The 23839-nt window shown below is 42.1% G+C and overlaps 1 protein-coding gene and 1 long non-coding RNA gene across 4 annotated transcripts; one reads left to right on the forward strand and one right to left on the reverse strand.

The window, feature by feature from the left end:
• Window positions 1-6947: 6947 nt before the first annotated feature.
• Window positions 6948-10688, reverse strand: irx5 (iroquois homeobox 5). 2 transcript variants are annotated; one of them, XM_004067314.3, is made up of 3 exons: window positions 10033-10688; window positions 8726-9131; window positions 6948-8190 (listed from the first exon to the last, which is right to left on the reverse strand). In XM_004067314.3, exons 1-3 carry the CDS (start codon window positions 10273-10275, stop codon window positions 7490-7492), a joined length of 1350 nt encoding a protein of 449 aa, XP_004067362.1. In that variant the 5' UTR covers window positions 10276-10688; the 3' UTR covers window positions 6948-7489. The 2 variants fall into 2 exon arrangements, with proteins under 2 accessions (XP_004067362.1, XP_011491630.1); XM_011493328.2 differs by having other exon boundaries at window positions 10018-10657.
• A 119-nt stretch (window positions 10689-10807) lies between these two features.
• On the forward strand, window positions 10808-19836 carry LOC105357891. 2 transcript variants are annotated; one of them, XR_911697.3, is made up of 5 exons: window positions 10808-11196; window positions 12298-12432; window positions 13330-16337; window positions 16434-16519; window positions 16825-19836. It is a non-coding gene; the product is annotated as an uncharacterized LOC105357891 (long non-coding RNA). The 2 variants fall into 2 exon arrangements; XR_002288929.2 differs by lacking the exon at window positions 16434-16519.
• Window positions 19837-23839: the final 4003 nt, after the last annotated feature.

Consider the following 23839-nt stretch of genomic DNA (forward strand, 5'->3'; position numbering starts at 1 on the left):
TATTTAAGGGACTAGTCTAATGAATAAGTGAATGCAGAAATCAGTCTATTCAGGGAACTGATCTCAAAGGGGCTGATGCTGGGGGTGGAGATAAACTTGTGTGAGTATTGGTGGTTGCTGGTGTGTTTGTGTGTTGGGGGGGTGTAGTTGCAACAATGAGTTCTTTAGTTAATGGGGAAAATGAACAAGCCAGGACTTAATCAAGCACAGTTGACCAAAGTGCAGGGCATAGAAGAGTGGAGGAGTGTGATCAAGTGTAAACATCCAAAACAATACTGAACCGAGGGAAGCATGACCCCACGGTTCTGGGAGCTGGCTCAGTGGAAGAGGTGGGCTTATTTACCAAATATGCAGATGAGCTTTTGACCTCATAGTGACCGATTTCTAAGCACACTACCAATGCTGCACACAAACACACACGTACATACATTGTGGCTGCCCGACCAGTCGTTATTCATAATTTGTGACGAGAGCCCTACTTGTTTTTGAGAAATAATAGAACATATGAATGTCTCTCTTTCATTTTTTGACACGGTTGGTGCTTCCTAAGTAAATTGGGCAATTAATGAGCTTGTTTTCATGTGGTTTTGAAGCTCATGCGCAATGTCCACGAGAGGTTTCCATGGTGGTTGTCATGGATGGAGCCTGGAAGCCATGCAGATCTGGTTTCCCCTGATTTTCCCAGAAAGGTGATCAGAGGTTGAAAGTTAAGAGTGTGTGTCCCTTCCTTGCATTTCCAGTTAAACCTTTTATTAAGCTGTTCATTGTGCTTCCACCGTGCTCACAGACCATTCTCTACATTCTCATGCCCATCAGGTCAGTTAGGTTAACAGCCGGAGGGACGGAGGAGGGAGGAGGCTGCGTTATATATTCCGTCCCCAACTCTCTGAAGCCGGTGGAACACACTAACAGGAAGGGAGAGAAGTATATACTACAACCTTTTGATGAGCAGCAGGGCAATAAATTCATTAATCATCATTATATGCCTCATCAAACTCTTTGCCAGCCTCTCCATGGGAGTTACACAAATTAGCCAGTGAAAAAAGCTGTAATTTTAGAGGAGCTAGGTAAATGCTTTTTGATTGCTTTCTTGAACAATGCTTCCCTGACAAGCTAATAAATCAGATCTTTCTTTACTTGAAGTGCAGCTACTGTGAGCACAATCTGAGCTCCTCAAACAAAAAAAAAGGGAGGCTGTGGGACTCGGGTGTGGGGGTTACTACAGCCTGAACCTTTTCACTGATTTGTTTTGGATTCCCCTTTTTTTTCTGTAACAAAGCGACTCTGTACAAAGCTTTTAATATATGTATGAACTACTGTTATGTCGCAGATGCAACAAAATATTGTGTTTATTCTGGATCAAAATAACCCCGTTTGACTTGAAATTTAAAAAAAAAACTAATTTAATAGTGACCACATGGAACAAAATTAAAAAAAAAAAATTCTCCTTTCTTTATTCTAAGCTGAACTGTTTGATTCTTGAGTGAGAGGCATGACTGCAAACTGCAAGCTTTTGTCTGCATGCAGTCCTTGCTGGCAAGTGATGCTTACCTACAACAGCGAACATATCCTTCTGTCCAGATGGTCCTTCCATGCAAGACCAACAAATCATCCATCAGGCTGGAAATGCCTCTTTTATTGAAAATGAGGTCAATAGATGATTTGAGCTTGCTTTGTGGCTGGCCATGTTAGCATCCTACAGGTATTAGCGGCTCCCAGTTAGTGAGTAAGGAGGGACATCTCAAGTGGGAAAGGATGCAGTTGGAGAGCTTGGCGGTGGGGGGTATTTAAGGGTGGTCTTTATCTGTTTAAAGCCCTTCTCTGATGAGATTACCTATTGGAGTTGGCTGTAAACTGTGTTGTTAATCAGGCTGCATCAGCCAACACACTCCCACTGGCATGCAGCCGCCGCCGAATCTTTTTTCTTTGAATTAAATGGTGAGCTTCAGGGAGTGAAGGCAAATATTTTTCATCCAAAATTGCTTACTAATGTTTGCAAGGGAAAAAACCATCTATATTTTCTTTGATTATTCTATTTCAATTTGTGTGACATCTAACTTAGAAATAAAATCCAGCAGGTACCTGCGTGAACTAGACCCAGAGTATCTTGGCTTGTTGTTCTTGATTGGGCAGATACATCACTAGCGGGCACTTTACTAAATTAGCACAGAGACACTGTTACATGTGGGGTCAGTGCAGCTTCCCTCCGCTCATCACATGGAAGTGAGGTCTGGTCGGGGGCAGAGACTTTTGAATGAGTTGAGCAGTGGTGGTGACTTCTCAACCCTCCTCATTAACGCTGTCTCCACACACCACTGAACTGAGTACGGCTCAAAATAACTTGCAGAATCTGGGTAGAAATAACCCCCCCCCCCCCTTATCTTTATCTTGGGAACTGATCCAATTAGGCAAGTGCCCATTTGCATCATCCAGACTGGAGTAAACCAGGAGCAAATGTGGGGAGGCTTGGCACAACAAAAAAAGGTCAGCGGTGGGAGAAAGTCTATTTGTTGTGCGCGGTGGTTTGAGGAAGGTAAAGTGTCCCAGATGAACAGTGGGTAATGGTGGTGTTATGTTTGAGAGCTCATGTTGGAGTGTGTGTGTGTGTGTGTGTGTGTGTGTGTGAGCATTATAGCGGTCATTAGGACAGATATCTAATATGAAGCAGATGTTGAGAAGAAAGAGATCATTTAAAAAGGGCAAATGTAAATAAACACTAGGTTCCCTTGACCCCCTCCCCATCCCCTATGGACACAGTGAAGCCACCAAAAGAAAACAGTTTATTAATCCTTTGCCCCATGGTATTTTTTTTAAGTAAAATTAGAAGCCTGGATCAGATGGATTCAGTGTCTCACCAACCATAGCCTTGTATGTGTTTGTGGACTGAACTTGTTCACCTTTCAACCACAACGAAGAAAAACAAGGACCGGACTGGTTTCTGGTCATCTGAAAGAGAACCTACAATGAATTAACACACACACTGTTTTGCCATGAAGTCCTTCTTGCTTATGCTGCTGTATGTTTGTGCATGTCACCTCTTTTTGCACTTGGAGGGCAGGGCCAAGCCCCTCCATGGGCTCCAGTGGGCCCTTACATGGCCTCTGAACACAGGCCCTTTGCAGTGGCAGGGTCAGAAAGCTCATGCCTCACCGATGTCAGAGCAGATTGGTCAATGAGCAGCTCCTTTCAAGGACTCGAGGTGCTTTCAGAGAAGACCTGTGTGTGCAGCATGTGTGCTTGTATGCACTGCATGATTTATTACCTCAGGTTTGGCACCTGGCTTTGCACTGTTGGAACGTTCTGGATGTTTTCTGAAGTCTGCATAAATATCAGCATCAAATTGAGTGGGTGATCATTTTAAAAGAAATCAACACATGACACTGCAGCCATGTCTAAACTAACCTTTTCCCCTCCACCAATCTCTTTTTATTGTAAACTTTAAACTTCATCGCTCTTCCATTATTGTTTCTTTTTCATAGAAATGTTTTATTTATGTTGGAAGTGGAGGGGGGGGTCACCTTAAACATCTCACAGCTGAAAATTACACGTGTAATCTCTCCCAGAGGAGCTCTAGGAGAAATAGAAAAACAGTCAGTGAAGTGCTAGAAAAAACAGTGGTAAATCACTCTCTGCCAACGTATCTGGGTCGCTTCGGCGCGCACTCCAGGCCGGTTTAGAACTCCACTTAACATGAGCATGGAGGGGCCTGAGAGGGATGTTACCCTGAGCTTTTCTTCTCTCTTTTTGGACGCGAGGTGCTGGACTCAGCGCGGGGCTGAGCGCGTCTGGCGCGTCGTTGTGCCAAAACGCTGCGTTCCATGTCATGTTATGTCTTCTCGAGCGCAGCTTCAGAGGACCAAATCTGCAGAGATGTGTCCTTAATTAAAATGTTTTATTGAACAATCCACTTTCAGACATTTTACAATGATAATTTAATGCAATTAAAAAAACTTTTAATGACGCTTTTCTCTGAAAACCTCTTTTTCTTCTCCTTTTCAAAGAGCCGCCCTCCTTTTATTTCAACGAATATTGCATTTGGCACAGTTACGCCGTTCCCTTCTTCCTCTTCAAATAACCTGATCAGGTCCAGAACGCAGCCGGTGCCTCTTTACAGATTTAAGCGCAATTCTATACCCAGCTCGAACGTGTTGAATCAATAGTCTATCTGTTTTTCAGATGCACCGTTTGCTCTGCGTGTATCAACAGGTTTGGGTTTCACCTCGCAGCCTGATCCACAGAAGCGGCTGATTGGCGTTCAAAGACCCGTCCAGTGTCTAATTTGTGTGGTACACGCCTCCCAAACGTATTCAGCCCCGCAGAAAATCTCTGTCCAACACACTTCTTGGTCTTTTTCTTCTCAGATTTAAGGTGACTGATTGATAATGTCGTCAGACAAATCGTATTTGTTTCATCCAAACAGTGTTTGTGTTGCCAGACATAATTTAAGTTCATGATCAAACTGCTTCTGCCCAACATTTCTCTTTTTTTTTTACATCCCATAGATAACAGGAACTTTTTCAAACGTCGGGTTGAAGAAATTACAGATTTTGGCTTTTGTCTTTATTTTGTGTGTGTGTGTTCAGGGCCTAACTCAAACGTCCAACTTTGTATAAAATGTGCATTTAAAAACTCTAGAGAGCAGAACTGCGGAAGGTTTTCTTGTAAGTGGCGAAGATGATGATTTGCAAAGTATCAATAACACTAAATTTGCATCAAAAATTAAATTGTGTCATTTAGAAAATCTAGTTACCTTTTAAATGAGTAAGAAAAAAAAGGTAAAAAAAATGCATAATATGGGGGAGCGTAAACATTTCCGTGTTTCATCCAAAGCCAGAGACAGACCTCTTGTTTCTCTCTTTCTTTCGGGTCTCGTTTCCACAAATGTCTTTTCTTTTATTTATTTATTTTTTTAGACGTGGGAACAGCTTCAGTCCTGCTTAGGATTCTCAGATTGTAGCAATCTCAACAATGAAGCAACACGCCATTCAAGGGGGGGGAAGCCGGGGAACAAGTTGAGCAAAGTTGCTGAGGATCTCCCCTGTAGGCGATCGTGCGTCATGATGAAGACTTGCAAATTCCGTCGCTCCGCTTCATAATCGGGGGTTAATTGACTGACTCTTATCACGCAGAGAGATGAAACAAGAACATAATCAACGAACAGATACAGTTTGAATTAATTGACGAGATGAATGTCACTATTGAGCCTCCTCATTAAAAATAGCAACTCATATATATATATATATATATATATATATATATATATATATATATATATATATATATATATATATATATATATATATATATACGTAAATACAGTCAGAATTAAATTTCACTTTTGCAATACTTAAAATATGCATAATAATGATCATTTAAGAGTAGGGAAGTTGCTTTCATGATTGAAACGGCCAGCATGAATTGCCTCCAAATCAATCGAATTGAAACCCAAACTAGTCAATACATTTTGAAATAAATGTCAATAAAATAATCAAAAGCCTTTTCCCTAAAGCTAAATGCAACAATAAATATAGAAAACCATAGTAATACGCGTATTTTAAGAGGTAATCTCTTTCTTTAAACCGTTTTCTTGTTGAACTACTGGAGATCGGCGCAGTTTCTAATAGTAATGATGATAATAATAATAATAAACCTCCTAATACTCTCTTAGGGAACACTGCGTCAAACAGTTCAATGCCCTCGGGGATCAGTAAAGAAGAAGAGAAGAAAAACATAATTATGCTATTTAGCCAGCTGATGTGTCGCAATCACCGCTTCAGCACACTCCGTCAGATTAAAATAGAGGGCCCAAATAGAGGACATTAAGGCAAAGGGAATTATATAAACCTCAAGGGAGATTTCAAACCGATGAAGGGGAAAGTAAACTATAGAGATTAATGGCAGCCATAAACAAGAGCGCGCTGTCCTGCTGCAGTGGAGGTCAACAATAAGGGCATTAATAATAATAATTATAGAGATTCTGCTTCAAATGCCCCATAAGTGAGAAAAATAAGTAAATAAATCAGACAAAACGAAAATGAAGATTTACAAAGTAAAAACAAAAGGCAAATAAAAAAGAAGGAAACACAATGTGTGGCCTTTTGTTGACTTCGAGGCCTGACGCTGATCTGACAAAAAAGTGTGTAATAAGCTAAAAAAAAAGGCTTAGTTCAAGCTTCAGTTTCACCTAATTAAAATAATGCAGCGTAAAATACAGTCAGAAATATTTCTGTTAAAACGCATTAAAGGTCCTCTTTTTCTTGTGAATGTCAGTCAAATTATTCTTTTTTTCTTTTGTCTTTTCATCCTCTTGTCAAAGTTGCCATAATCCTCATAATAACTGTGATCATTGTTGTTGCCCCAGTGGCTCCACTTCCTCTTTCTTTCCAGGAGGTTATTTGATCGGGGATGGGTTTCCGTGAAGGATTAGCGCACGCGCCCCCCTCCCCTCACTGAAATTAAGAGCAAGTGTGACACCTACCTGCAGAAGTCGGTAGAGTTAGAGGCCGCCGCCTGGCTGCATGTTCTTTTTGGCAGTTTTCCCCCCCTCACAATCTACTGCGCGCAAAATAGCATTCCCAACGCTGCCTCAAACAGCAGCGTTTCACGTGACGCGCCGTTTAAAAAAAAAAACAAAAAAAAAAACTCTTCATTAATGATATAATGGGGCAGTATGTTTTAAATGCTTGGTCGCGTCCCTTTTTAACAGCTTTGCCACGCCTTGGAAGCCGGTAATGATGTCTAAATTTGGCATAAAATCGAGCTCATTACAGGACTTCACCACCTGATTGCTCTTCATAAAACACGGAAGGTAATTCTGTTAAAATCACCGCGTTATGGTGTTATTATATCAATATCCGCTTTGAGAAATAACATCAAGATAAAATGTATATAAAAAATAAATTAAAAAAGAGACGCTCTATCAGAGAAATACAAAAAGACTAAACAACTTTTTTTTGTGAGCAAGACTTATCTGACCCATCTTCATCTTTTATTAAATATTGCACCATCCTTTAACTGAGCGCAGATCTTTTCTTTTTTGCAAGAGTCCATGACAACTCTTTTTTTCCAGATAAACGTACATTTAAACCATCTGTCATCGTGCAAAAAAAGTCTTTCGCTTAGATTAAATGGCCTAAAGGAAGTGGACAGGCAGCCTTTCCCTCAAATAATCGCTGAACACGATTTTTTTCTTCATAATTTACTTCAAAGATAGTGTATTGTCCATTTTTAAATACAAAAATGCTACATTAAATATACATGTTAGTCTTTCATACAAATAGACTCAGGCGGCTGCAGCGATTAAGACCACAATTACATTTTTTTAGGATTAACCATTCAGAAACTAAAAAATCTGAAGATAAGCATTTACTCAGAAAATAACTGTTTTCAAAATTGGATTTATCACTGTCATTTTGTTTTTAGATGCAACCACAAAAAAATTACAAATAAAATAAATAGAAGTCCGTGGTGAGAGGAAAATATTCAGGTATTAAATATTTGACATACCTTTCTTTAGTTCGTAAGGGGAGTCTTTACAAAGATCTATCTGCGTTTGGCCTCTGACTTTCTGGCTCTCCCTTACCAAAGCCTCAGCTCTATTTAACACAGTCTGGTTTAATCCATTGAAATGTGCCGTGGAGCTCGTGGTTACCGAGCCGTGGTTACTGTGAAGGTGTCCAAAACTGCCCCCATAGTTCGTGTAGCCGGGGTAGAAAGGGGAGGTGTAGTACAGAGGCCTGGATAGGACCGTGCTGTTGGGAAGAGGGCACTGGGGGGAGGACCGGGAAGGTGACGCGCTGGTGCCCATCACTGCGCTCTGAGGCAAACCGGGACACGGCGGCGGCGCGTCGCCGCTGCCTTTACACCTGTCTGAGGACGTGGCGATCTCCGCAAGGGACCACAGTTTGGGTTTGGGAGCCGAGGGGGGCGAGTGGATGACAGAGGTGACGTTGCCGGTCACCGTGCTCGCCGCGTGGCTCAAATCTGACGGCTTGTCTTGTGGCGTTGGGTTCCCCCGGGGCACCGCCGAGGGAGACGAAGTGGTCGGTTTTGCGGCATCCGGCAGCAGCTCTGTAGTCCGCTCCTCCTGCTCCTTTAACTCCGAGTCGCTCAGAAGAGGATCCACCTCTTTTCCGTGGCTCTCCTCTTTGAATCGATCGCAGCTTATGTCCCCTGGGTTCAGTTTGTGATCTAAAGCAGAAATAAAGAACTGACATTCAGCCAAGCTCGAAAAATCCAGCGCAGAAAAAAAAATATTTTAGGATTTTTTTTTTACTGCTTTTTTTTCTTTACAAACTCGGTGTGCTATAATTGTCCCCCTAAACACGTTTTCTAGATTAAAAAGGTTAATGAAGTCTTCCCCGCAGTTACTAAAAGCACATAAACACAGTGTGAGCTTGTAGAATATTCAAATTCAGAATTTACGCATGAAATTTATTATCAAAGAGAAAATGCACTTTTAGCAGAATTCCCAGCTCAGCTCGGTTATTATGCACTTAATAAATTGACTGCTAAACACTGTGCGTCACCAGCAATTTCAGCCCCCGACAAGTCAAACGAGGGGAGTTCAAGGTGATTATTATTTAAAGCAATTGTCCCATTATAAATTATATACCACCATTAACCAGCAATCAATTTTGCACCCTGAGTGGAAACGACTGCGATGAAAAATTGATGATTTTTTTCACCCCCCCCCCTTCTTTTTTTTTCTTTCCTGAACACCGACCTGCTTCTGTGTCTGTGGAGTCTCCTTTATCTAAGGGCTTGTTTGGCTCGTCGTCGTCATTTTTCTCCAGATCGATATTCTCGTCTTCCTCCTCGTCCTCGCTTCGGTTCCGGGGCGTCCAGGTCATCTTGTTCTCCTTCTTTAGCCTCCTCCTGGCGTTGGCGAACCAGGTGGACACCTGAGTGAGGGTCATTTTGGTGATGATGGCCAGCATGATCTTCTCACCCTTGGTGGGGTAGGGGTTCTTGCGGTGCTCGTTGAGCCAGGCCTTGAGGGTGGCGGTGGCGTCCCGGGTCGCGTTTTTGCGGTAAGCAGGGTCCCCGTAGGGGTAGGTGCCCAAAGGTGCTGCGTAAGGATGGTATCCTATTGAACCGGCCATGCCAGTGGTGTGGTCATATGGAGAACTCTAGAATAATAATAATAATAATGATAATCATAATAATAATCATAATAATAATAACAATACTAACAATAATCATTATTATATATCTTCCTTTTTCATTACGTGAATCATAAAAAATGAGGGTACACTTGCAGCACACAAACATGAGTACACTCGTGCACGCGCTTCCATATAAGGCGCGCGCATCATAAGGCAACTCTGCTCCTTCAGCACACACTAACGCGCTGGCTTTAATCCAACTCTTAAACATTATTATTTATTTCAGTTTCCTATTATTGTAATTTTATTTCAAAATTGTATCGTTAAATCTTCTTTGGTTAGAGAAATTCAAAATGTTTGATTAATAAATGTATAAATTATCCTGCGATGATACGTAAGGCCAGGCACAATGGAGCCTTATTTTATTATCGTTTCTCACAGTTATATTTTATAGCCGTTAGGCCTGAAACAAATAGTCTTTGAGATATTTTGTTGACACAGAGCGTCAACAAATACAAGCAAAACAAACCAAGTCCAACTAAAATATGAAAATATACTTCTTGCTTAGACGCTAAAATCTGACAGTTGTCTGGCTTAAAAATAAAAGTGGAAAAAGCTCTCGTGGGCTGCCATGAGGGCGTGTTTCTGTTTTTCATAGAGTTCCGAGACTTCTTTGATTTTGAAAAAATAATTTAAAAAACGCTACAGAAGGTCATGAAAGCACAAAGCTGAGGGAACCAGGCTGTTTTTCTGTGAAACTTGTTTTCTGAATTTTTCCATTCAGTGATTTGAAGTAAATGCGCTCCTCCGTGACGCGCACGTCTCTTCCCAAACCTAAAATTTCACTCGCTCGACACTTTTTAGAGTTGTTTTCCTCGCTTTTACTGCTCGTCAGAGACGGAATAATCACCTTTAATTTACTCACCACGTACGAGGTGAATGTGGCAGCTGCCGCCGCGTCTGCACTGTACGGTAAGTGGGAGTTGTAGCCTGGCGAGGCGCTGCTGAACGCAGTAGATCCGGCATAGGGCGCGAACGCAGATCCCGAGGAGGATCTCCCAAGTTCCTCAGTTCTGGGTCCCGATATGACGCTGGTGCTGTACGCAGGGCATGAATACAGGGCTAAAGAAGCGGACGGCTGGTACAAGTAACCCTGAGGATACGCCATGCTGCTGGAGCCCGGAGAGTGTAAGCCACTTAACTTGCGCACTTTCTCCCCCTTATTATGTTCTCAGGCGCTGCTGTCGGAGCGCATAGAGCTGCGTGTCTGCAGACCAGCTGCCCGTCCGCTCCGAAGTGACAATGGTGAAGTCAGCTAGACTGTTTAAATCAAAACAAGCTTTTCAGGCAGGCAGCAACTCTCCGTCGGACGTTCAGTGTCGTTTCGTCTTTCTGCTGCTCCTTCACCGGACTTGGACCGCCGCTCTCATTCCAGTGCAGAACTTTTATTTTTTACCCGTCTGACTGGGGTTTTGCTTGGGAAAATGTCCTGCCAAGATGCTAAGTTGGAAATTGAGGATCCTGACGCCTACTACGCTGCGCTCCACGCTCCTCCTCTCTGGGTGTAGTCACCGAAGGGAAAGGAGAGCTTATGCTGGGGAACCGCAGCCCTACCCAAATCCATGCCCGCTCTGTCTCCCTCTCTTTCTTCCTCACCCCTCCCTCCTCTCGCGTTAACTAACAAGCTTTCTCATTCTGTGTTTCTCTGTTTTTTGCCTCTTTAACAAGCCTCGATGCAGTAAGCTTCAAGTTCGCCTGCCAGCCCCCCCATTTGGATGACGACGTCATGCGAGTCCACCAACTTTGCTCCTTTTCTTCCCAACAGAACAAACAGAAGTCCCGACTTTCACACTTGATCAATAACAAATCGGCTGCTGTGCGCCAGGATGTGGGCTTGGAGGAATTCAGAGGGAGCACCACAGCAGTGCGCTCTTTTTATTGGTCTTTCTGCGCGTTAAAAACAAATAAAAAGAAAAAAATGTCACCGCAAAAAAGTGCTTTAAATCAACAGACTGATGTTCTGCGGCTTTTCACGTGGATTACAACAGTTGCGCACGCCGACTCTCCAACGGCAGCTGAACGTTATTCGGTAAGACACATGTCGATTGAGAAGTTAGAATAAGGAAAGTTACAGAGCAAATAATGAAGCTTAAGCAAGTAGAAAGTTTTTTTTTTGTGTTTGGATTTGTGGAAATGTGGTTTTGCGCGTCATCGGTTGTGCTTAACTGATTTACTGTGGTGGATGAGGCTAAATATTTTTTTCCTCAATGGATTCGAGAATAAACCACTCAGATACAGGCTCTCAAAAAGTCATAAAACCCTCAAACCGGGGCAGATTAGTGCCATCTACACCAAATCCGCATGGACTAGTGGCTCTAATCTCATTTGATCGCGGCAGATACAAATCTTTTTTTTTTTTTTTTCTGAAAATCTAAACAGTATAAATATAAACACTGTTTAAAACCGTGGCGCATGCATAGCTACTGCATTTTATTATGTCAAACATAGCTATGTTATTTACAAAATTATGACTATTAATTATTAGTAATTGTTGTTAATTGCTTGTTTTTAACATGTGATATTTAAACAGATATTAGGACAAGCTCTCTTTTTTAATACAAATATTGTCATCTTTCAGGCATTTTTTTCAGGCATCTTAAAGCCGTTTTTATTCAGGTGATTGACTCCACAGTTCAAGTCTTAGATAAGCCGAAAGGGATCGCTGTAGGCGCTGCTAAAGAGTGTGTGCACTGGCTGTCACGTGTTTCTTACGCTCTGAAAAAAAGCCTCAAGAGAGCAAAGAATGATGACGCCGTTACACTGGAAACACACTCACACATTAAAAAATGAAGAAGAAAAAAAAAACTTGAACGATGTGGGGAGTGGGGGGGGGGGGGGATAAGGACTCATACACAAAGCAGCCCTACTTTATAGCCTAATGAGATAAAAGTGATACCATGAGACCTATTTCAATGCATCCACGTTTAAAAAAAGATCAACTAATTATTTGAACTTTTTTCTTATGAAATAGTTATTAAAAGTAAATATTGTATCTATCTGTCTTAAAGAAAACAAAATAATACTGCTGATTGAAACTGTATTTTTCGTAACATTTATCCCCCCCACCCCCACCCCCAAGCTCTGAATGCCGCGGTTGCAGCTTATGTTCGTGTGTCATGTGTCCTTTCAGCGCGTTTCTGTTCAGAGTGGCACACTCAAAGAGGAGGAGGACCCATAATTTGAGATCACTGAGCCTTTAATAGGAAAAGGGTTATGGCAACTGCTCCCGCCTCTCAGCACCGCGCCGATAAAGGAGGAGGTGTGGGTGAGTACACTTTTTGCTCATTTGCGCTCCGGGGTGGCGCATCTTGTGCGTTTGGATGCGTAAAAGTGTTCCGTCAAAGCAACGTTCTGACCCGGGTATCAATATTTTTATTTTATTTATTTATTTTTTTAATCTCCTCTTGCGCGCTTTCCTTTCGCTTTCTATCCTCCTCTTGGAGGAACGTGACCTTAGTTTTGACGCATGAAAACGGCTCTACGTGGCTCAGATGAAGTGAATGAAAGCTGATGCACGCCACTTAAAATGCCTGAGGGAGCAAGTGTAATCTAAATTGGATATAGAGGCTATTATTACACAACATTATACGTTGTGGCGGACTAATTGCGCGGCTGGATGGGCTGAACAGTCAGTAAATGTCGAGTGGCAGACAGATTCTGGAGCGCACAAGGTCAGCCCTACACAGCTCCCATGGCTTTTACTGGTGTAGAGAAAAATGCTTGAAGTATTCATGGGATTTTTTTTTTACCCACTCTAAATCTGTGTCCTAAACCGATTAGTTGACACCAATTTTTCTTTGATGTATTAGCTGAGGGCTTTTGCCACTTGGAAGCCAATTGAAATTCAAAACAGTTTTTGCACCAAATGCTTTGGGGAGATCTGCCGCAAATAATGGATGTAATTTATTTTTGACCTTGCATTTTGTTTCCAATGGGAGGCCTATTAAATGATTAAACATATGTGCACTATGCTCCTTGACTAAACAACTGGCGTTCAGCAAAGGTTAGCTTTTATTACTCTGAAGTGCAGGAGTCGTTTGTTTCAGCATTTTTAGATGATTTATTAGAAGATGAGGTGGGCCTGACAGCAGGTTTTTAAATCATACATGGAATTGCTCATGCTTCTAACAATATTGACTCTCTTTGTCTTGTATCTATACAGATTCATGAAGTGTCCTCAAGTCACCAAGCACCTGCAAACGCACTCCTTCAGCTTTTTCCAGAAATAGTTTGACAACTTTACTCACTTTTCATGACAATTCATGTTTTGCTACATCTTTTTCTCTAGTGTTTCACTTAAGGAAACTAACTTTTCAAATAAGAGATAAGCTCTAATTTAATGAACAAAAACAATCATACAATTTCCAGAAAGCACTATGACTTGATGTTTCAAGAGTTCTTCTTTTCTGATCCCCTGTTGTCATTTCTTTTTCTGTCGCTGACCTGAAGATGCATGGAGGGAGAGAGCATTTCTTCCTGAGGGGGTATTCGTGCCCCCACCCTCACTCCCCATCATCCCCACAAGGCTGAATGGCAGGTCTCTGGATTGGCTAAGTGATGAAATGATGACCCTATTATGAGAAGCGATTCCAAAATGAGAGGTATCAGGCAATGATTGGGACCCTCCCTCACCTCCACAGCATCCCCACCATACACACACCATGCTGCCAGCTGCAAAGATGATGATTGATCCGCTTGAGATGGATCACAGGAAACGCACATTGAATTTTTTTTGTGTTTTATCAAAAATAGTTATTTAGGGCTGCATCCACAGGACGTTTCCATGCTCACTCCCTGGCTTGTTCTCCATGTGCGGCAAGGAATAGAAGAGATAATTCTCCCTTTTTCTGTGACAAGACGAATGACCTGAACTATTATATCAGAATCAACTCAATAGACTTGGTCAGTAAATGATTATTGATTTGAATTTAATGAAGCCATAGTGTGAATTTGAGCTCCCTTAGCAGCTCCCTCTTGTAGATTCCAGTGTCAGCATCTAGACAGAAATGCCAGACATTCAAGAGAGTCTTTCACAGGCCTGCAGGTGCATCTGGGACAGAATACGCCTCAAGTCAGTGAATATCACAGATGGTTATTTCACATCGTCAACATTTATCTGTTCCTCTCACTGGTGTGCTGTAGCTTTTTTGATTCATGAGGGTTCCTGTGCCTCATGTTGTCTAAACAGACCCAGAGTACAGAAAAAGTCAGGACTTATTTTGAAGGTGCTATAGGTACCATATGCTTATAATCCCTTACTTAAAGGCTCTTGAGGTATGTAGGAGGCACATCCCTTCACAAAAAGGCAAACCGATACAATGTTCGAATCAAATGACTGCCGGGATGCTAAAACCACAGTGTGGGAGCCATGCCCCAGATATTTGCTCTGACTTAATCCAATTGAAATAGTATGAGTGAGTTGCAGGGGCTCCCAGGTCTGCTGCTTGCTTATGTATGTGATGCATAATGGAAGTTGACAAGGTTGGTGATAGATCACAGCCCAGGTAATGTAAACACATTAATCCCTCAGGGTTCATGTGAATGTTCTTTCTCTCTTTGCTCTCTCTTCTGCATCTCCCTATTTGAGACCCCAGAACACCCCCCCCCCGCACACACACTCACACACCACCACCATCACCAAAAATGTTCATCATCTTCCCTAAATGCCTTAGTGGAGCACAAACCAGAAGCAGCCTTAATCTGTCAACATGCTCTTTAATTGGAAGGAGAAAACAACACGTGCTTCTGGATGTGCCATGTCTAAGTGCACATGCCAACGAAATACGGAGTTCATGGAAGAAGAGATCCCGGGAGAGGGGGCATAATTAAAAGTATCTTTTAATAGGCTTGTAATGCTGAGCCTGAGTCTTGTTGCCTTAAGTAGAGAGCAAAGTCTGCGGCTGGAGATGGACAAGCGAGGGGGTTCTGCTGAGGGAGCCTGTAAGTGATACACCACCTCAGCGTCATCAGACATGCAGTCTCTGCCTCGGTCACCACACTCAGGACAACAGCCACTTTCCCTCCTGCCTTGGACACCTCGGTTTAGCAGCTCCCATGTTCTTTTGTTCTCCTAATGAGAGATTCTCCTCCACAACATCCACTCTCCAACCCTCCTTCCACTGTCAGTCTGTACTCCAACTCTCAAAATCAGCTGGGATTATGGGGTTGATTTTGGGCCTGCTACACTGTAATCAAATGAGACTGCTTGGAGGAGAGGAGATGGAGGGGGTGGAGTATTATGTTCTGTTGTGCATTCCACTGCAGCATTGTTGCTTTTTTGTTTTCGTCAGGGCGGGCTTTGATGCTGGATCCCCTTACCTTTGTAGTCCCGGTAGCCATGTTTCATAAACACAGAATGGGAAACATCCTCGGCATTAGAAATTTAGATCGCTGCTTTTCTCCTGCCACTCTACATTCTGCTCTCTGCCTGGCAGCATTCTCCCATCCCAGAGCTGAGGTATTAAGTTTCCTCCCCTATGCCTCTGATTCATTTAAACTTGTCACAATCAGCCCCAGTTATTCACTGTGTCATGTATAATCTATGGCAACAACAATGCCAACATGGCTTCATGTTCTTCTCCCTCACTGGGCACTGCAACCCTCTGCTGCCACGGTTTTGTTTCAGCAGAACTGCGTGAACAAACTTGCATGTGTCCTCACAGCTAGCGAGTTGGCAGAAGTTTATGCTAGACTTGTTTCTATGATGTAGAGAAACATGTTTATGAGTCTTGCCCCCTTTGTTTTATATTGTCAGTGCTCGGTTGCCTTTTAATGTATGTGAACATCTCTGAGTGTAACACATTAAAATGATCCAAATTCAATAAAACCCCGTCTTTAGCTATAAAATCTATCAGTTTTATGTCTGAATCTTAATGAGACAATTCATATTTAAACGTCTGCCACTGTTGTAAATCGCTGCAAAATAATAAAATGACGCATTATTTTTAGTGAATGTGTGTATTCTTTAGGGCTCAGATATGTTCTGTACTTTTTTTGAATCATGAGGGGTTTTTTTCTTCCTCCTCCTCTTCCTCTTCTTCGAGAGTATCCGTTTTGTCCAACATCTGACACACTGCCCTGGGTGATTGAGCCAGACGTGGAAATCCAAAGCAGAGATGCTCCCCTTAATGCCTGACACCTGGTGTAGATTTGGAAAGGATTGCACTACAGGTACTGCCTTACCTTCTCCCCAATCCCAGAAAGTCCCTGAGGTATTTCCTTTTCTGTCCACGCTTGTGTTTGTTTCTGCTTCGCTTTGCCACCCAGCTATCCAGCCTCTGTCAGTCAACCCATGTGCTGGGATTAGGCTGAGGGGGTGCTGAAACCTGATGCGTGTTATCCCTTTGATACAGGTAATTCTGGTTGGTTCAGATATGCTTTTGAGTTTTGAATTTGTTTAAGGTGTTAGAAAGAAGAGGCCAAAACCTTTATTTTATGTAAAAAAAAGTTATACTTGCTTTGAGACTCTCAAATGAGAAGTTGAATCAGTCACATAATTAAATGAGCTGAAGTTTGACCAAGCAGGAAATTGACTTTGCCAAAATGATTCCTGATATAAAAACAACTCCTAAACTAACACCATGACTTCCCTAATCCCATATTTTCTCTGCTTTGTCTCCATCTGTTCGTCTTGTTTATCCTTTCTCTATCTTTCCAGATCACCGTCTGTCAGACGGACAACAACTGGACCTGTTACTCAGGAGTGCTGCTGCTCACCTCACAGCTCGCATCTGCGGGCTGTGCTGGGACAGGACAGCCAGCCAACATAAACTCAGCACGAACATCAAAGCCTGGCAGCCTGGACTGTGGCACCTGAACATGCTGAGCGCAATGCACTGGAGCGCCGGCTGACCTGGGAATTGAGACAAATTTGTGCATATTATAGTTGAAGAAAAACAGCCAGGAAGCAGTTTTTAACGTTCAAAGGATTATAGAAAGTTTCCTGTTGTTGTTTTTTTGGAGCAGGTGATTTTCCCAAATTCAAGAACGCAGAGATTCTAGTTCAGTCTCAGTCACGGCTAACTTATGCTTCAGGTTAACAGAATTACACGGATGAACACAGGTGGCAGTTTTTTCCTCAACATTAATGTGATGCAGTTTGCACCAGTGAAACAAATTTGAGTGCCCACTCGGTGCGCTTTGCAAGCATACTGTTTATGTTGACACATGCAACTCTCTTCCTGATGCAAATGCAATCTAAACATTAAGCGGAGGGAAGGCAAGCGTAGCCCATAAAGGCTGTGAGCTCCAAACACTTTGAACAGACAACTATCACTAATCACTCCCAGAGCAGTGCGGCGTGTAATTACTCTGCCAAACGTTTGCCTTTCACAGCTTAGCACCGGGAGCCCTGACCCTGCGCCTCCCTGTCTTTCCTCACCACCATGCATGTGGAGGGGTTGCCCCCCCCCATGTTTTTACCACGGGGGTAGGCAAGCTGAGCTCCCTCACAATATTTTCAGGAAAAATGGGGAAGGAAAAAGAGAACACAGGGAGGGAGAGGGCTGAGGCTAGTGCTTCCGGCTTTGTGGGAGCCCATTTAAACAGGCTTTGAAACCTTAGCCATCCGGAGATCAGAAATAGCCTTATTGACTGCATGGGTCTGGAAGTGACCGAGCACTCCATGTTCTGAGAGTTCATCCCACCAAACAGTTGGAGCCCTGGAAGGGGGGGGGGGGCATCTACAAAGTCTCAGGGCATTAATTTTACATCAGGAGAATATTCTGTTTTTCTTATTATAAGTGACACACGCTTGTATCTGCCTTTCTTGGAGGGGGTGTTGCATAATTTCTTTGTATTGTCTGAGGAGTTGGAGACATCCAATTCTCCTCGCTTGCCTGTCCCTGAGTCACATTTATTGATATTACTGATGCGGCTGTCACTCTTCGGTGTGATCTGCCCCTCACTAGTAGGATGTTGATAAGATGACACAATGCAAATATGAAGTGTGAAGGGGGGCGGGGGCTTGGCAAGCAGGTAGTGTGTGCTGGGACCGGCATCCCATAATGACTATTAGCTGGATTTCACAGCCAGCTTCTGATCTCTGGCAATGACAGGGGCCTTTATAAGAGGATGGGTGAGCTGCAGCCCCTCCCCATAGCCCCCATTCATGTGCATGAATACATGCAGTGAAGAGCACACATACAACAGAAAGAAAAAGAAAAAACATGCTTTTGAGCCATACTTACATACAGTTTTACTGCATCTGTTTTTTAAAGAGCAGAAATCTGGCATACACTCTTAACATAGAAGCTTTATCTGAATTTCACAAATAGTTTTTGTCCTGTGTGTGACCAGCCCTTTACAAGTTCAGTTTCACTCACTTAAATTGCCCTCTGGTTGCTTTATGATCTTGTACAGACATTTCAAAAAGCTCCGCTTTTATCATGAATATAGCAATTTCACTTTGTCAGTCACTTGTGACTAAATATACATCTGCGATTAACTTCACAACCAGACTATCTCGTACTACTTTGATAATATAATGGGCTCTGGTTGCTCTTGGTAACAATCATCTGATATGTGGGTTCAGAACATTTAATACTCCACTTACAACATTATGCAGGCTTTTTGAGGAAAGAATAATGGTGTGTGGTGGCTTTAAACTGGTGAAATTTGTGTGTCTACTCTTTTAAATCCTTTGTTGGAGCATTTTGCAAAGATGAAAACAGCACCCACCCCCCACTACTTCCCCTCTCCAGTTTCTATTCTACACAAATTAGCTATGGTCCTTGAGGGCAAAATGACAAGAGGTTACTGGAAGACTATGTGTTTAATTAATTGAAAAATGCTTAAATTGCTTTTACAGTTGTTATGTGAAGTGAAAAAAGGGAATCCATGTTGCCAGTACTCACCCATAATTAGCACCCACGGGAATTAAATATTTAGGATTAGCTGTGTTGCGGCACTTAGGACACAAATTTCTATTTAAACTATGAAAGCGAGTCTGTCTTAAGTGCATGAGTCTGTGTGGACAGCCGTGCAAAGGGGAACAGCACAGGATATTTCAGCAAGACACCCCAGTGGTATTCCGGGTCCTTCCACATCACATGTGTAAGAGATATGGCAGTTGTATTCCCAGGGGTTAGGCATTACTTAGAGTATTTAGTTTTCTAATTAGGCTAAGGGCCTTCGTCCATGCCTGCCGCCACCATGGGAGCCAACGAGAATTTCCTCTCATATGTGTCAAAGTCTGAGCCTGAAAGAAAAAAAAAGAAGAAAATGGAGAAAGTAAGAGGATAAAGCATGTGTGGAAGTTTGTGTGAAATGCACGGGGCAAGAGAGACATAAAGACCTTTGTTTATTCCAACTTTAATTACGTGTTGCCTTTAATGGCTCGGCTGGTGTGTTTGAGGCTGTCCAGGGAGAAGCTGTGGAGCCTTAATGATCTGTAGAAGTGGATGTCAGCCGAGCCGTCAGAGACTCCAAGCACATTTTTACCGTCCCCTTTGGTTTGGGCCTGGAGGCGACAATGACAGTGGTGTTCATGCAATGCCCCACCAGACCAGACTAAAGGACAACTTCAGTGTTGGGTCAGCTGGTCTCACAGAGGGGCCACTTAAAAGCATCGGCAGCTGATTGCAGCAACTGTTACACATGTCAGTGCAACTCAGGTTTCCTACTAATGGGAAAAAAATAAAAGGTATTTCCTCCTTTTAAATCCTTTAAATTGTCTCTGCTTTGCTGCCTTTAGCAAACACTTTAGGAAAATTTTAGAGTTTGACCTATAAAAGATCTAGGCTTAAACTAAACTTTTTTTTTTTATTGAAAAAATCACAGCAGTCAAACACTTTCTTGGAGTAAAATATTCCATAAGCAGCCACCAGAGAAATGAGTGATTGTTAAGGCTCGGATCTTGCTCATAAGCCACACCAACACATTAAAAAGACAGAAAGCAGACAATTGTGCTGTACTGAACCAGTGAATCATGTTCAATTAACAAAAAAAAACACCCTTTGAGAAGCTTGGTTATTTGTTTTGAAACGCAGCTCTCTAAAAAACCAGCCGCCACAGCTTCAAAACAGGATGCTAAAACCCCTTGTTCTGTAAAACAAATTCAGAGGATTATTCAAAGCTTTGAGAATTAGGATGGAAAAATCCATGCGTAAAATTACCGTCCATTCAGCTTCAGGCAATATTTTCCTCTAGAGGCAAATATGTTAATTGGGCTTTCTAAAGCAGCTAAATCCTCAGGTTATTTAATTTTCCCAAAAGCCTTAGCAGGGCAGAATTTAGAAGAAATATGTTTGTAAAACTCATCATATTAGCAAAATAGTCATTAGGGAGAAATAAAGACACAGAGGAGTGTGTTCTCTGACAATATTGAGAAGATATTTTATTCCCCTTTTTGTGGGTTGCCACTTTACAGGTTTGCTTCAAATTTGCTCAAAAAAATCTCGACATGACTAACAGCCATCATTGCCCTGATTGTCACTTCATCTAATTGCTTTTGCTGCTGTTCCCAGAGGCTGCGCTCAACTCTGTCACAGGCTCTCAGTGCTCAAGCAGTCTGTTCAAAAAGATCCTGACAGAGTCCCGGGGTGGAGGCACACTGCCCTCGCTGGCGCCATCAAGCCTTTGTGATGAACCACTGACCGTGCCGTTCACAATTTTCATCCAGCCCAGCACATAAAGAGTCAGAAAAACATTATTGATAGTTCATAAAGGAAGATCCAGAATGTTTCTGCCTTTCTGCTCCAACTTAAAGGAACAACATAAGTGCTAAACCATCAGTTTGAATGCTGCACTGCCCTGATAGAGGAGAGCCTTTGATTCCCTCATTGTTGTGTAGTTAAGGTGAGATGAGCTACGGCTGGAACACGAACATGCCACAATAACTCCATTTATTTAAAAATGTGCTCCCTTTTCCTTTACATTTGAAAACCTTGTAGTAGGCTTGCAAACTTTGTTCTGCTTCTTTTCACAGAAAACAATAACATTCATAGAAAAAAATGAGTCATGGAAATGTCCTTGGTTCCATTTTTGTGTGGTTTACCAGACCTCAGCAAAGCTCTTTTTTTTCTAAATCAGAGGAAGGAGGAGGAATCAGACAGACATGTATATTTACAGAATTAATGGAGCATTGCTTCAACCACCACACAACAGCTGCCTGCTGCACTCAGCTGGCTGAGCCTCCTGTTTGCAGAAGAGTTGGGAGAACATTCCTAAAAAATCAGTTTCTCCGGTTGAATTGGAAATAAGTTGGGCATTAAATTAGGTTACCAGTTTATTTAGCAAAATATTAACAACTCCAATCGTTCCAGAGTTTTTGGGTAATTTGATTTACTTCTGTTGGATGTGTGCAGATCACCACGTTAACACTGGGGGGACAGAGCCCCCCCAACTGATGAATGCTCTTTCTTCTGACTTCTGTGTTATCTGAGCTGCACCATTTTAAAATCAAAGCTTAGGACATGTTTTTTGAGTGACTTCTAATACTCAGCAGTTGGGGGCATTTTTTAGTATTGTATCTGTGTTTAATGTAATTATTTACATTATGTTGTTGTTTTTTAAAGCTTTTTGGGATTTACTTTTGTCTTTTCCCCTTAAAGTCCAGTAGAAATGCATTTAATTCATTCAGACTTAAGGAAATCAGCTCCATCCTTTTTAGGAATATCTAGTTTCTCATTTTCAAATGTAACTTAGTTGCATCGGAAAACAAAAACAGTGGAGGTCACTGAAAAAAAAAAACTGTCCAGGAAAGGATGTAGTGCTTCTTGAAAGGCAAATAAAACCTCCTGTTTGACTGCAAACGGCCTTCAGGAGGATTAGGCTGACTTTGATGTGGTTGTGTTCTGTTCTAATGTGCAAAGACACCTGCTAAAAAAGGACCTCCACACAGAAAAACATTTCCTGAATCACCGCTTTTCAGGGTCAGCACTTCTTTCTCAAAGATTCCAAGAGTTCTAACATGTTTTGGAAACCTTTTCTCTTGCTCGTTAAAGCTAAAATGGAAGTTTGGTTTAAAACAACACAGACAATCCGGCGTGAGAAAAATATTTGAAGGATTTAATAAAAAAGAGCTTGTTTTTGCTGTTGTTAGATTAAAATAAGTTAGATTCAGCAGAAAGCCTTCATACTTTACTGGTATCTAAAAAATAAACAAAACATTTAATCACACATCAGTAATGTTTGTTAGCACATCACGACAAAAGGATGAAGACAAAAATATGACTTCAACAACGGATATTCATCCTAAACACTGTTAAATGCATTTATGTTAAAAGGTAAAGCTTGAGTCAGGGATTCTGTAGAAAAAAAACAGTCAACAGGTATAGAATAAGATATTTTAATAAGCAGGAAGCTATGTCAGGTACAGCAGAAACATCAACAAAAATGGCAAAAAGAGGCACACCAGACAAGGTTTTCACTTGTTTTGTTAGTGGCCTCCAAATGACAAAGGCCTGCAGCATTGGCAGATACAAACCCCACATTTTTAGGAAAAAGAACAAATAACACTTTTTACAACAACGCCAATATGCTTATGCCCTTTCTTCTGCTTTCAGTTGTTGTTTATTCAAGACAAAAAAACATCCAACATAACAGATTTTTTGTGTGATGGCTGAAATATGATTTTAAGCTCTGCATTAAATGTGTTATATTCACCGCCACCTTACACAAAGCCATAAGCAGGGTATCACAACGCATAATAGGAATAATGTCCCTTTGATTTTTGGCTTTCTTATTAGAACACCTGTCACTTTTTGGCAAGGGCACAGCACAGCATCAGGTCCTCTTTGGTAGCACTGAGGGAAGAGTGTTTGTGTGTGTGTGTGTGTGTGTGTGTGAGTGTGTGAGAGCGAGAGATGAAACGGCAGCTGAGGAGGCAGTGATCACACAGACAGACGGGGTGAGTGACAGACAATACCTGCTGTAAAATTCCCTCACATCTCCCCTTATCTGTATTCATAGATCTCAGCTTATATTCTCTGCAAACGGCAGCCCACAACAGCGAGCTCTTTTTGGCGTGCCGCCCCTGCTCAGATTCGCTCTTGCAACTCTCTTCACCGGCCTGTTTGTTATTTTTTTTTTATTTTTTCAGCCCTTTCTCTCCAAATATTTGATTTGATTGGTGTTTTTTTGTCTATATTGAGCATCTAATGACAAAAGCTGAGAGGAGGCAGACCTATGTGACAAACATGCGATGAATTTTTAATTAAATAATTATGGTTTTAGAATTAACATGATAAACACAAGCGGGCTGCTAGTGACCATCTGTCTGTTGGCACACAGGGAACGTTTTCTAAAGGGTTTTTTCAGGACTATTAACAATACTATCAAAGGCAATGTTGTTGTTTGTGGGGGGGGGGGGGGGGGGGGTTTCTTCTTTAACATGCACCGCCTCCAAGCCTCAAACTTCCTGAAACTTTACCCATGTTTCAAGAGGCAAACATACACTCTACAAGGACATTTCAACACAACCGTCGGCTCAACCTGGGTTGGGTTTTGTTGTGTCAGATCTAGGTTTCAGGCTTGACTTGAGTAATGTGTAGTTTAATTTCTTCGGGAATTGTTTTGACAAAACAAGTTATCGTAAAGCCGGGTATGTCTGAAACAAGAAGGGTGTGTGTAGCGCACATGTCATTTATTTGTTTTCTTTTCTTGTCTGCGCGCTCATGTGATGCATGTGTCAGTCATCAGCCGAGTGTTACAGTGGAAGTGACATCAGAACC

This window comes from Oryzias latipes, chromosome 3 (assembly GCF_002234675.1).
Source record: "Oryzias latipes chromosome 3, ASM223467v1".
Lineage (NCBI taxonomy): Eukaryota > Metazoa > Chordata > Actinopteri > Beloniformes > Adrianichthyidae > Oryzias > Oryzias latipes.

Excerpts from the sequence above, each read along its gene's own strand:
- irx5 (XM_011493328.2), bottom strand. The coding sequence starts at position 10,275 with ATGGCGTATCCTCAGGGTTACTTGTACCAGCCGTCCGCTTCTTTAGCC. Across the intron at positions 9,132-10,017 it reads ACGTGGTGAGTAAATTAAAG|AGTTCTCCATATGACCACAC; the intron begins GTGATTATTCCG and ends TTATTATTCTAG. Across the intron at positions 8,191-8,725 it reads CTCCACAGACACAGAAGCAG|ATCACAAACTGAACCCAGGG; the intron begins GTCGGTGTTCAG and ends TTTCTGCTTTAG.